This window comes from Pungitius pungitius, chromosome 19, assembly GCF_949316345.1.
Source record: "Pungitius pungitius chromosome 19, fPunPun2.1, whole genome shotgun sequence".
Lineage (NCBI taxonomy): Eukaryota > Metazoa > Chordata > Actinopteri > Perciformes > Gasterosteidae > Pungitius > Pungitius pungitius.
Window position 1 is genome coordinate 1,098,000 of NC_084918.1, and position 13,360 is coordinate 1,111,359.

At 48.0% G+C, this 13,360-nt stretch overlaps 1 protein-coding gene across 1 annotated transcript; it reads left to right on the forward strand.

Annotated features, from left to right (window-relative positions):
* The first annotated feature begins 1,016 nt into the window (after positions 1 to 1,016).
* On the forward strand, positions 1,017 to 13,303 carry LOC119198294 (cullin-1). Its single transcript, XM_037455271.2, has 22 exons — positions 1,017 to 1,195; positions 5,999 to 6,442; positions 7,418 to 7,595; positions 7,688 to 7,855; positions 8,002 to 8,052; positions 8,142 to 8,232; positions 8,313 to 8,476; positions 8,549 to 8,711; positions 8,832 to 8,962; positions 9,132 to 9,239; positions 9,328 to 9,434; positions 9,562 to 9,610; positions 9,736 to 9,867; positions 9,979 to 10,096; positions 10,796 to 10,872; positions 10,970 to 11,088; positions 11,199 to 11,304; positions 11,394 to 11,441; positions 11,539 to 11,621; positions 11,708 to 11,813; positions 11,935 to 12,048; positions 12,348 to 13,303. Exons 2-22 carry the CDS (start codon positions 6,303 to 6,305, stop codon positions 12,426 to 12,428), a joined length of 2,334 nt encoding a protein of 777 aa, XP_037311168.1. The 5' UTR covers positions 1,017 to 1,195; positions 5,999 to 6,302; the 3' UTR covers positions 12,429 to 13,303.
* Positions 13,304 to 13,360: the final 57 nt, after the last annotated feature.

Genomic DNA, 13,360 nt, shown 5'->3' on the forward strand with positions numbered 1-13,360 from the left:
TCTGTGTTTTTATCCTGGCAGATGAAAGTTAAAAAACGACAAGAAAGTAACAAATATTTCAGAATTTTACCTTCAAAACAACAGTTTACTAAACTAGATGAAACTGCACATTTACTATGTTTTAGTTTTTTTATGGCAATGTGACAATTAAATTAAAAAAACATTCCACCCCTGCCTATAAGGCTGGTTGTTGTAAAGTTTCCAGCGAATTGATTGAAGTAAATTAGTCGTGTTTCTGTAGTTTCCTTGTCCACCAGCAGAGGTCGTGTTCTTTGTCTCAGAGTCAGTGTAGTGCACCGGGTGGAACCACATCACGCATGTTGTGTAATTTGTGCTCGGAGAACATTTGGTTCCCTCTAGGAATAAACTCTAATTACGAAATAAACAATATCATGGCCAAAATAGAAAGGACACAAAAATCCTTGGGCATTTTTTGTGTGATGTCATAATGGGTGATTGAGACAACAACACGTGCATGCGAAAATATGCAAATATATATATATTTAAAGCAGCTGTGATTGTTTTTCACGGCCATGCCTGTAGTCCAAAGGGGGCACCATTGTGTGACGCTGTCGCCGCACTCAGGGACCCCTTGGTAGCTCGGACGTTTCAGTACTTAGGAGCACGTTATATCATGGACGGTACTTATAAGCTCATTATATCATAGTAGGTAATTATGAGCTTATGGTTTACAGATAAATCGGCACGTGATGAAAATATGGATTCACATGTATTTAAATCAATACATTAAGTTTGAATTATTGCAGAGGCAAATTATTTATTTGAATTCATAAAGATGTACAGCTTTTAGGGAAAGTTGAAAAATACGTTAACATTTTATTAATTTGAAATAACAACTGAGACTTTCAAGGGTCACGAAAACATAATTTTGCAGTACTATTACTAGTACTATTTGCATTTATTTATTATCTTATTTTTGTTTCTATAAGAATATACTGAAGAAATAGCTGGTCAGGTTTTCCTTCGTAACGTCTTCATTTCCGACGGTCCCGGAAGGTAGCATGATTCGGTGGCTGGTGAGTTGATCTTTGTGCGAACGAAGCAGAGCGGTCGCAGTTAGCAACGGGCGAGCACTCCGAAGGGGAAGCGACACACCGCGGAGGAGGCAGCAGCTTCTGGGGCCGACCGTCTACACGTAAAGCTACTATACAGCGATAGCGACGGGCTTAAGATGGTAAGGAGACGCTTCGGAGTCGCGAACGTAATCTGGTGGCGTTATTTTTTCCCCTCTTCTTCTAACGACAACCCATCTAGCCCTGAGCTAGCAAGCTAATGCTAAACTGTTAGCGGACTGTTTTCCTGACTCATTATTGAGCAGCCCGAGAAGCTAGGCTGCCATTTTACACCAACAACACGGGCAGTTGGTCTTTCCTGACTCCTGCGGTTTGTTCGGCAGAGGCAGCATTTTCCCCGAATACACCCTAAACACTGCACGTGTGTGTAAACTAATTTGAAATATAATCTAAATAGATGTTGTATTTCGATTTGAAGCTAATCCTCCCCAGCGGTTGTTAGCCTAAGCTAACGATACCTGCAAGCTAACTGGGCTAATCGAGCCCCGTCAAGCTAATGATAGCAACCAGTATTGCGTAGCAGCCTGTGCCTCCATTCGCAGCTCAGTTTTTTTGTTTAATCCCTGGCAAATATTAGGAAAGCGGTCTTTACAGCCTCGCCTGTCTTTAGTGGGATTATGTCAGAGAGCAGATTTCGCTGGCCCGGTTACAGATCGCTGTTAAACCATCGGATCGGCCTTGTGTCGCTGCGGTGAGACGGGTAGCGGTCGGGGATTTTTAAACCTGGCACAGGGCTCTCACTCTTTGAATACCGGTAAAATAAATACCCGGTCCGTGCCACTTTGTAGGCCTGGAGATGCTGGAGGGGGGTAAAGGGACGACGGAAAAAGGAACACGTTATTGATAAGACTGAAAGATCACGACCCGTCAGCAAGAAACTAGTGTTGGTTGGCGGCTGAAAGGGAACTCGAACCCACTTTGTATGAGTGTTGTACCAATTTCTTACACCAACATCAATATGCATTTGTGGAATGTTCACCCAAGGAATACCCTAAAGATCTGATGTATGAAACACTCGTTTCCAGGCCCGGAGATACTTGTGTGTTGTATTATTTTTGTTAAAAGGGACCCCTTCTGTTGTCTATTGGCTGTCTTTTGGTCATCTGATGTTTTCCCAGATGTTGATAAAGATTTACAATAATACACAATGGCACTAACGAAGTGGAACTTGTAAGATATCTTTTTTTTTGGATAAAAAAAACCTATTTCCTTTTTTTCTTGGATGAATTGTCACATAACAAGAGGGAGTTTATTTTACAGTCAAATAGTTGTAATATGTCGGTTACTACACATGATTTTTAAAGCAAATGTCACCCAATATTGACAGTGTCTAGAAATCTTTGATTCCTACAATATTTCGAGACAATTTCAAGGAAATCTTAATTTGTTTTGGTTTAATATTTTAACTGAAATTCAGCGAAAATCTTGTGATGTTTGCGGCTAATTCTGAATTAAAGTTCTAGCTTGAGAGAGTATCCTGGTTTTCTGTCACCATGTCTTCGGCATTTTTAAGATTGGCTCTTCATATGAACACTTCAGTTCTGCCCCCCCCTGTTAGATAGATACGAGGTGTAGTTGTATGTGTATAACAACATCTCATCCTCTCAGAACCAGCCTGCGTTTTAGAGCACACGGTGGCTGTTAGTTGGCACTTACGTTGGTAAAGAACCGCTGTAGCATCATTATTGTGTCTACTAACGTTTGCATAAGGTCGTTTACGTCTGTTTTGAAGGGAAGCTTTTAGCTTACTTGCTCAAAAAACTTATTAAACTATTAAAGCCAACGCTTCCCGTTGGTGTTCTGGCGATTCATGGAGCCTCGAAGGGTGAATCAATAGCGGCCTATTAACTGTAAGAATGTGTGGAGCATGTGTTGATGCTTTAAGATTTCAGAGGCAGTGTATTTCAGTTGATCAATAACACCAATCAAATAAAACGTACACTGCAGAATCATTTTATTTCTGGCTTTAACTCACAACATGCTGTAGGAATTTGGGGAGAATCGTTTTGAAAGTGATGATCCGTCACATGGGGCGGGGGGGGGGAGGTGTACTGCTGAATGCCGAGTGGAGAGACTGAAATCAAAAGCCGTTTACGTGAAGGAAACGTCTTTCCACGCCTCACATGCACGCCAGTGTTCAAGCCGCTGTGATTCATCTGAGGCTTCAATGCTCCTGATGACTCACCAGGCGCAGTGATGCTTTTAATTGTGTCACCAAACGTTACAGAAAAGAGTTTAACTACCTAAAGGAGTTGCTTTGTTGTTGTTTGTTTTTAGAAGTACGGTATCAGGGCGCTGAGTCTGGCCTGGGTAATCGCAGCTTTTTTTCCCACGAGCACTGCTTCTCTCACCACCCCCCCCCCCCCCCCCTCTCCCATCCACCACTCCCTGCATCTGTCCCCTTCAGACGGGCTGTAGTTCCTGGATTGTAGAAACACCTTCTCTGTTGTAGCGACAGGCGGAGAGCAGAAACCTACATGTGGTCCGGTTGTCCTTTTCGTCTGTGGCGTATAAATCATAAATCACACTCGAGTCCTAATGTGAATATTTGCAGGGATTCTCAAGTGCTCTTTTTCCCCCGTGGATGGAAGAGAATACCGATTTGTGTTATAACGTACGCAGCAAATACCGGTGCCCTCCCCTTATTTTAAATATTTTTAACTCACTGCATGCACGTCATTGTTATCATTGATGTTATGTAACATGTGGCCTTGTAGAGTCGCTGTAATTGATAACGCTTGATTTAGAAAATAAATGAACAATGACATCGCACTTCATGCGTAAACAACCCACTTCCTCAGCTTCTTACAAGAAGCCCAAAGAGGGAAAGAGATTTACCGGCAAACACGTCTTTTAGCAGCACCGCTTCACACGTGGACCAGTTGTTCCCTGAACACAACACGTTGCCCGACCTTTCACACGTTGCTGCCGCGTGCGACGGAGGCGTCGCCGATATTGCCGAACTCACGAAGGGTTTCCTGTTTCACAACAAACTTTCTAGAAAGTAATGCAGCTCAACAAGCTGTCCCCAACGTCCCGTTACCCCGGTAACGTAGCTGTGGAAGTGATAATGGGTCAGATGCACATCCAATACCTTCTGGTGTTGGGAATCTGAAATCTGACCCCAGAGCTGCTGTGAAGGGCACCTTTCACCGGCAGTGAATGGAGGCACCGAGGAATCGGCGCTCTAGCTTCCGTAGTTGAGTAGCTACTCGGCAAAGTATTGTCTGCCTCAGTTGCCATGGCAACTGCTGAATCACCTCAGGTAGGTAGTGGCTGCCTCTTTTTTTTCTTCTCACTGAGTTGAGTGAGCTTCAGATAAAGAGGAGTGGAGGCTGAAACGGGTCCAGAGTCTGGGCTCAACTCTGCCTTCTGCATCCCCTTTGACGAGTGAATATCGGTCAATTAATGTCATCTTACATGGAACAACTCCGTTATTCACCATCAAACACCAGCCGCTGTTCCCACATCTGAATGATCACGGATCTGCTGTGACAGTGACTTTCAAACCCGTGTTAAAGACGTTTTTCCGTCCCTCCGGTCAGACGCCACGCCGCTGGAGAAATGACCCCCACCACACACACACACACACACGTGCCAGGCAGCCAACAACGCCACCATCTTAACATCGGGGCAGTACAATGAATAAGAATTAAGTGGCTTGTTGGAAAGTAACAGCGTTTAAAGATTAACCAGCTTCTGTAACTTCTGTAGACCTAGAATTACTCATTGTGTGTGTTTTTATTGCTTAATCCGGCTGGATGTGAAAAGGGTTTATTTTTAACGAGTTGCTTTTCAGATGTTGCGTAAACAAACTGGTCCTGATCCCATTTTAGAAGTCCAGCGTTGGTCAGAAAAGGTTTATTTATCCTTTTGGTATTCGGGCCGTTGCAGACGTGTTGTCCTGTGTGGTCGTAGTGGGTTGGTGGGGGCAGCAGACTGCTGTGCTCAGTCTGGGGAGCTTTTAGTGACTGATGAATGGGTGAAAACAAAGCCTCATTTCCAAACCTAAATTCCAGTGTCCTTAACGGAACAGGAAGTGAGCGGAGCGGGTCACTGGGCTTCCTCCCGCTAGCAGGCTGCTGCACTTGGGTCACGTCCTGAGTCTCCCTGATGGCGGTGGATTGCCAGAGACGGGCAGCTAAATATAGCCGCGCTGCCTACATGCACGGCTGTTTCCACCGACACAGCCTCCGTCTGCACGGCCTGTTTAAGGATCGAAGAGTTGAGTGATTCTGGGAAATCACTTTGAACCCCACGTGCCCTTAAACGTGTGTCTGATCACATTTATCAGCAGTCTTTACTCTTGTTTTCGTTCTCATCCCAAGTTTCCACAGCTACTTGTTATAAAGTGCCTGCTGGAAATCCTATTAGCAAATGTCTGAATATAGTGAGTGAACCAGCACAATAAAACACAGAAAAGTCCAACTCTGCAATCTTTTTATTGTTATTCTATGCGGAGATGTGTGAATCTCTCCAATCGGTCTGGAGCTTTAAGGGTGTTGACGCTCTTGTCCTCGACGAGGGGATGAAATTACAGCACAGCTGCCTCTTCGGATTGGATCTCTGTCCTGACCCAAGGCATAAGATAAATATGTTGACCCATTATTTTGTATTCTTTACCCACCTATTGTATAGACGTTACTGATTATTCATCAACGGCCACTAAACTTTACCTGAACCTCTTATGGGACGCTGTGTGGGTGAATCCAGTTGTTTGCAGTTATGTGCAAAGGAAGATGAACTGTAGACGATGGACTAGTGGAGGAGATCATGAAGTGGAATAATCAGATGTTACTGTGTCGGACATTAATTCTGAGGGTTTGGATTCTGAGATCTAAAATGAACCTTTACGCTCTCCTGGCAAAAACAACATCTCTTCCTTCTTTTTATTTTGTCTGCAGGTCACCTGGTGAGGAGTGCCGACGGTTTCAGGGGGCGGGGCAGACAGCGCCACCCAGGTGTGCAGAGTGGGACTGCATCCTGCCTCACAACCCAACGACCGGCTTCCCCAAGCGCCGCCGACAGATGGACCGCGCACTCTGAGGGCAGAGCCAGGACGCAAGCGACCCGAGGAGAGGTGCCTGGTGGTGTGGGGGTTGGGGGGAGGGGGAGGGGGGGGGTGGGGCAGGGTTACAACGCCCGCCGAAGCAGCAAAGGGAGGGCATTGTTGGCTGACGGGAGAGGAGAGGACGAGGGGTATCCGCCATGTCGTCGAACAGGACCCAGAACCCCCACGGACTGAAACAGATAGGCCTGGACCAGATATGGGACGACCTGCGGGCCGGCATCCAGCAGGTGTACACGCGGCAGAGCATGGCCAAGTCGCGCTACATGGAACTCTACACGTATCCTGCTGCCGGTACACGGCTCCACGGAGAAATGATAACACCTAGTTTTAAGTTTACCCGTTGTAGCTTAACAGATGTGTTATTTAAAAGTGATGTCATGTATATTTGGGTTTTCAGGCTGTTGGTTTGAGTTTTTCATTTGTTATTTCAGTTTATTCTGGCGTTTTATTGATTGAGGCTAAATAGTTGTAAACATTCCTCCTTAATAGGGGGGGGGGGGGGGGGGGGGGGGGGGATTCAAATACAGTCACCAGCACACGGAGTAAATCAACCTTCAGTTGTTCAAACCCCACAGAACCGTGGGAATGAATGTTAGTTGTTTGACAAGCTTCTAGTTATGCAGGATGTCATCGTCTCCCTGAAGATCTCATCCTCTCGGGCAGAAAGAACGGCACCAATTTAAACTACAGTCGGTGAAGGTCGCGTTGGCCTCTCAGGGTCACTCCCTAATTATTACAAGCTTTGTTGGACATGGAGGGATGTTTTGTATGAAAACCCCAAGATGGCAATGCCTGAAATGCAGAAGCAGAGTTTTCAACCATCCGAGTGATGTCACCGGTTCAAGGTTCATTCATTGGATGAACGTGAGGCTCACGAAAGCGTTTCATTCCTTCCTAATGTTGCTGGTGAAACGGATCATAAAACATGGATCAGCACAAAAGTAAATAAGTATCACTTTTAGATGCCTGTTTCTTGCTAGTTGGCGGCCATTGTTTGTCCATATTGTACAACATCAAAAAGCCTTTGTAGTTTCATTACAGCAGCTATTTTTATTTTACCTCCATCTCAAGTCTCCAAACCATAAAAAATTCTAAATGTCATGTTTTTTCTGTTGATCTAAGCACTGATTGGTTGTTTACGTCACATGATCAGATCATCACTGAAACTTTATATGCGCTGTGATTAACGTTACACTTTGATCTCCAGTTAACACACACACACACACCTGTTTATTCCTTAACCCCCCCCCAGACATGTATATAACTATTGTACCAGCGTCCACCAGTCCAGCCAAGGCCGGGGCTCGGTGCCGCCCACCAAGACCTCCAAAACCAAGACCACCACGCCGGGTGGGGCTCAGTTTGTAGGCCTGGAGCTCTACAAGCGGCTCAAAGAGTTCCTGAAGAACTACCTGACCAGCCTGCTCAAGGTGAGTCCACACAGGCCGAACGGGGTCAGAGGTCAGGGGTCAGAGGCCTCTTCTGACCGCGCTCTCCTGTCGTGTCCCCCCCTCCCCGCCAGGACGGCGAGGATCTGATGGACGAGTGCGTGCTGAAGTTTTACACCCAGCAGTGGGAGGATTACCGTTTCTCTAGCAAGGTCCTCAACGGGATCTGCGCCTACCTCAACCGCCACTGGGTCAGACGGGAGTGTGACGAGGGACGCAAGGGCATCTACGAGATCTACTCGGTACGTGTGGCGCCCGCAGCGGGGGTCGAACCCGTGAGCTTTGAAGAGGTCGAAAAACGGCGCGCTGAGAAAGAACCGCTTACTTCCCAACGAGGTACTTTTCAGAAGTCTTGACCTCTACTTGACCTTCTTGTTCTTCCTCCCAGCTGGCACTCGTGACCTGGAGGGAGTGTTTATTCCGACCCCTCAACAAGCAGGTGGGAATACGTAGATGGGGACACTTAAACAGCACGGCGCCCCCTGCTGGCAATGACGCCATAATGCAGCCTGTTCTCTCCGTCCTCAGGTGACAAACGCTGTGCTGAAGCTGATCGAGAGGGAGAGGAACGGGGAGACCATCAACACCCGACTGATCAGCGGGGTGGTCCAGTCTTACGGTAGGTCGCTGGGTGACCAGTGATGTTCTGCTCGCCACGGATTCTCCACCCAGAAGAATAAATGTCACGTGTGTCTGCAGTGGAGCTGGGCCTGAACGAGGAGGACGCCTACGCCAAAGGCCCCACGCTGTCCGTGTACAAGGAGTACTTTGAGTGTCAGTTCCTCACCGACACGGAGCGCTTCTACACCCGGGAGAGCACCGAGTTCCTGCAGCAGAACCCCGTCACCGAGTACATGAAGAAGGTAGGAGGTGGCAGCGCGGCTTGTTGCTTTGGAGGCTGTGAAGAGCAGAGGCTGAATGCGTTTATCCGCCAGGCGGAGGCTCGTCTGCTGGAGGAACAGCGCCGCGTGCAGGTTTACCTCCACGAGTCCACGCAGGACGAGCTGGCCAGGAAGTGTGAGCAGGTCCTCATAGAGAAGCACCTGGAGATCTTCCACACAGAGTTCCAGAACCTTCTGGACGCCGACAAGAATGAAGGTAAAACCGGCGTTTTATGTGTTTTTGTTAAATTACAAATAACGAAGCACAAATGTCCTTTAAGTCGCTTCCTCCAAACCGTTTAACCCCCCCCCCCCCCCCCCTCCCCCCTCCTCTCAGACCTGGGCCGGATGTACAACCTGGTCTCGCGGATCACAGACGGTCTCGGCGAGCTGAAGAAACTCCTCGAGACTCACATCCACAACCAGGGCCTGGCCGCCATCGAGAAGTGCGGCGAGGCGGCGCTCAACGTACGGAACCCTGTTCTCACTCGTTGGTTCTGATCCGAACTTCCAATGTAGTCGTTTCTGAACTGTGGTGTAAAAAGTTGATTCATTGATGGAGAATTCAACCCAATAAGTCGACTCAATACTCAATGAGTGTTTCTTTGCCCCCCCCCCCCCCCCCCCCCCCCCAAAGGACCCCAAAGTGTACGTGCAGACCACCCTGGACGTCCACAAGAAGTACAACGCCCTGGTCATGTCCGCCTTCAACAACGACGCCGGCTTCGTCGCCGCGCTCGACAAGGTCGGTGACCCCTGACCCCGCCCTCGCCGTGACCCCCCCCCCCCCCCCCCCTCCCCCTCCGGGTCTAACTTGTCGCGTCTCTCCACAGGCGTGCGGTCGCTTCATCAACAACAACGCGGTCACCAGGATGGCTCAGTCCTCCAGCAAGTCCCCAGAGCTGCTGGCCAGATACTGCGACTCGCTGCTGAAGAAGAGGTGGGTGAGACGCCGCGTCCTTCTTCATCGCTTTAGAGTTAACGTATGACGTCACGGCGCCGTGGACCCCCAGAGGACGCAGAATTAGCTGACGAACTGTGGTTCTGATCATTTCTTTCGTCTGCAGCTCTAAAAACCCGGAAGAGGCCGAGCTGGAGGACACTCTGAACCAAGTGGTGAGACCCTTTCACCTGTGTGTCTACACACACACACAACAACTTGTTTTAGAAACGGGTCGGTGGTTCTTCTCTGAGTGCATCGGGTTCTGAGGACATTGAGGTGGTTTCCTTCCTCTTCTCAGATGGTCGTGTTCAAATACATCGAGGACAAAGACGTCTTCCAGAAGTTCTACGCTAAGATGCTGGCCAAGCGCCTCGTGCACCAGAACAGCGCCAGCGACGACGCTGAGGCCAGCATGATCTCCAAGCTGAAGGTGGAGCACCAGAGCCCCCCCATACCCCCCCCCCCACCCCCCCACCACTCTGTCTCTGTCGCTCTCTCTAAAAATCTCAGTCTTCATCTGTTTTTGTTTGTTTTTGTGCAGCAAGCCTGCGGCTTCGAGTACACGTCCAAACTGCAGCGGATGTTCCAGGACATCGGAGTCAGTAAAGACCTGAACGAACAGTTCAAGAAGCACCTGACCAACTCTGAGCCTCTGGACTGTAAGTGCACGCACACACACACACGCGCACACACACACACACACACGCAGGAGGAAGAACGTGACTCTAAATGTTGCAAAGGACTTTCAGACCTTTTATGTCTCAATTCTTAAGTTTTCAGTTTATTCAAATAAACGAGGGATAAACTCGATCATCTAGACGGCTCGGGTCACTTCCTCCTGCTATGGATCCACGTTTCCTGTCTTCAGACTTCTCGTCACACACTTTGAAGCTTTGGCTATTGGTGAAGGAAATATTCAACATCCAACGTTGGCAAAGCTCGTTCAATTCTTCCTTTACGGGTTCTGGAGTACGTTTCTATTTAAAAACAAGAAGCTTTGGGTAGTTTTTAACGGAACCACTAGGTGGCGCCCTGAGGCCGAGGAGTCTCTTGTACCAGGAGGCTGGACGGGTAAAGTGTCCGGTCCAGCTAATTTGGACATTTGTCTCCTCTCATACAGCTCCTCTGGGTGAAGTCCAGATAAGTGAGTGAAAGGGCGACTCGAGAGCATCATTGTGTTTTTCTGGGAGCCGCACTGCAAAAATACATCAGTTTCCACTTGTTTTTGTTTTCCTGTCACATGCCGCATGACGTCACTTATGATTTAAACAAACGTCTCGGGGCTTTAAACCCCGAGGGACGGGATGAACTGTAGCGAGTCAGAGCTCAAACCCCCACGTGCGACTTGTGTCTTTCAGTGGACTTCAGCATCCAGGTCCTCAGCTCGGGCTCGTGGCCCTTCCAGCAGTCCTGCACCTTCGCTCTGCCGTCTGAGGTACGACCCGCCTCCCGCCTGCCTGCAGCTCATCTCTGATGACAATGATAACAAACCCCCCCCCCCCCCCCCCCTTGTTAACTCCCCCCCCGTGCAGCTGGAGCGGAGCTACCAGCGCTTCACGGCGTTTTACGCCAGCAGACACAGCGGCAGGAAGCTGACGTGGCTCTATCACCTGTCCAAAGGAGAGCTGGTCACCAACTGCTTCAAGAACAGGTGAGACTCATTCTCACTCATTTACAAGTGTGGAGCTTTCCCCGTCTTCTCATTCATGAACATCTTGATCCCTGCGTTGACGACGTTGTTGTTGTTGTTGTTGTTTACAGGTACACCCTGCAGGCCTCCACCTTCCAGATGGCCATCCTGCTGCAGTACAACACGGAGGACAGCTACACGGTGCAGCAGCTGACCGACAGCACGCAGATCAAAACGGTGAGCCGGACCCATCGTGGTCTCCTGAAGAAGATCCTTCGAGTAGAAACTCCTCCGTTCTCCTCTGACCATGTTTCACTTCTTCTCAGGACATTCTCGTTCAAGTTCTGCAGATTTTGTTGAAATCGAAGCTTCTGGTGAGTGAAACGTCATTTTCTTCATCCTTATTTTGACCTTTTCTGTGCGTGTGGTAAAAAGACATTTCGGTAAACGCGACTCGCCGATGTCTGACAGGTGATGGAAGATGAGAACGCCAACGTGGACGAGATGGACTTCAAACCAGACACCGTCATCAAGCTCTTCCTCGGATACAAGAAGTGAGGAGCCTCGAACGCCTCGAAGGCCTCGGAGCCTCAGACGCCCTCTCGGCTGTGTTCAAACTGCTTTGTTTCTCCGCCCTCAGTAAGAAGCTGAGGGTGAACATCAACGTGCCGATGAAGACGGAGCAGAAGCAGGAGCAGGAGACCACTCACAAGAACATCGAGGAGGATCGGAAGCTCCTCATTCAGGTGATTTATTGACACCTCCACACACAGCTTCTATGGTTTTACACCTTCGCTGAGTTGAACGTTGGACCCGATCACAACAAAGTATTTCATGTTTTGCATTGTGTGTTTTTTTGCGGTGAAGGCCGCCATCGTGAGGATCATGAAGATGAGGAAGGTCCTGAAGCACCAGCAGCTTCTGGCTGAAGTTCTGAACCAGCTGTCGTCCCGATTCAAACCCAGAGTCCCTGTGATCAAGGTAATGCGTAACCATGACAACATGTTATTCATGTTCTGAAACGTATGATTCTTAGTGCCTGTGACCCGCAGATTAATTACGTTTAGCTGTTATTTCACAAGACAAAAATGAACTGTTTGTATCGACTGCAGCAAGAAAAGGATTTTCAACAATAGAAACTCAAATGAATGAAAAATATATATATTTTCTTTTTCTGGATTCATCACCTTAATTTCATTATTACATTAAACCTTTATCACATTTATCTTTTGATATTGTGTTGATTTCAAATGAGCGTTTTGTCTCCCTCTTGTGGACAGAAATGCATCGACATCCTGATAGAGAAAGAGTACCTGGAACGAGTGGACGGGGAGAAGGACACATACAGCTACCTGGCCTGAATACCTACCCCCCCCCCCCCCCCCCCCCCGGCTCTCCTCAGTTTTATGTTATCTTCATTTTTTTTAATTTCATGTCTGAGTAATAAAGTGAGGATCCCTCTGAGCGGTGGACATGTTTTGAGTGTGTAGCTGATCATGTGACTGATATGACATGGGGTCGGGGGGGTGACCTTTCTGCTCTCCCCTCCTGTCCTTCAGCTCACTCGCCCCCCCCCCCCCCCGTCTGTAGGACTCAAACGCACACACACACTTGTTGTCATATTGTAAATAACAACCAGACTCTTAAGAGGGTAAAAACAAGCCCTACTTTACGTAATGAATTAGCCTTCAGCCAATCAGAGGGCAGCATCCAAAGGTTTCTGCATGCTACTGCCGCCCTGCGACCGCCAGGAAAACAGACAAAAGATTAAAAACATGAATTTAAAGTCGAGTCACTGGGCAGCCGACGCAGTCCTGTGATTTAAAGGAGGTGGTGAGTTCACGGCGGCCATGATGCTTCTTTATCTGCTCGCGTTGTTTTGGTTGGAGGTCGGTCGGGTTCCTGCAGGAGGCCCAACGGGGGACATTTGTATAGTGTGGTTCATTTTCTAAATGTGTGATAAATAAAAACAAGGAAAGATTTCTCTAAACGCTTCCTTCTCCAGAGACTTTTGTTGAATGCCGCGATAAAGTTCAGCTTCCACCACATGGAGGCGCTCTGATGCAAGTACAAATACTTAAACCAGATGTTTGAAATAAAACCAAGAAACATCCATTTACAATATTTTAATATGCTTCACTTTGCACAACAAAATCCCTGTAAACTTTACAAAAATCAGCACCTGTGTGATCAGAGGAAGTGCTTGAAAAGTGACAAGAAAAGTCCACCTGCAGTTCTAATGAGTGCAGAGCAACAAGTGATTTTAACAATCAGTCTTTTTGAAAATAAAGGT

Coding starts and splice junctions, on each gene's coding strand:
- LOC119198294 (XM_037455271.2), top strand. CDS start 6,303: ATGTCGTCGAACAGGACCCAGAACCCCCACGGACTGAAACAGATAGGC. Junction 8,233..8,312: donor CGGGGTGGTCCAGTCTTACG/GTAGGTCGCTGG, acceptor GTGTGTCTGCAG/TGGAGCTGGGCCTGAACGAG. Junction 11,089..11,198: donor ACCAACTGCTTCAAGAACAG/GTGAGACTCATT, acceptor TGTTGTTTACAG/GTACACCCTGCAGGCCTCCA.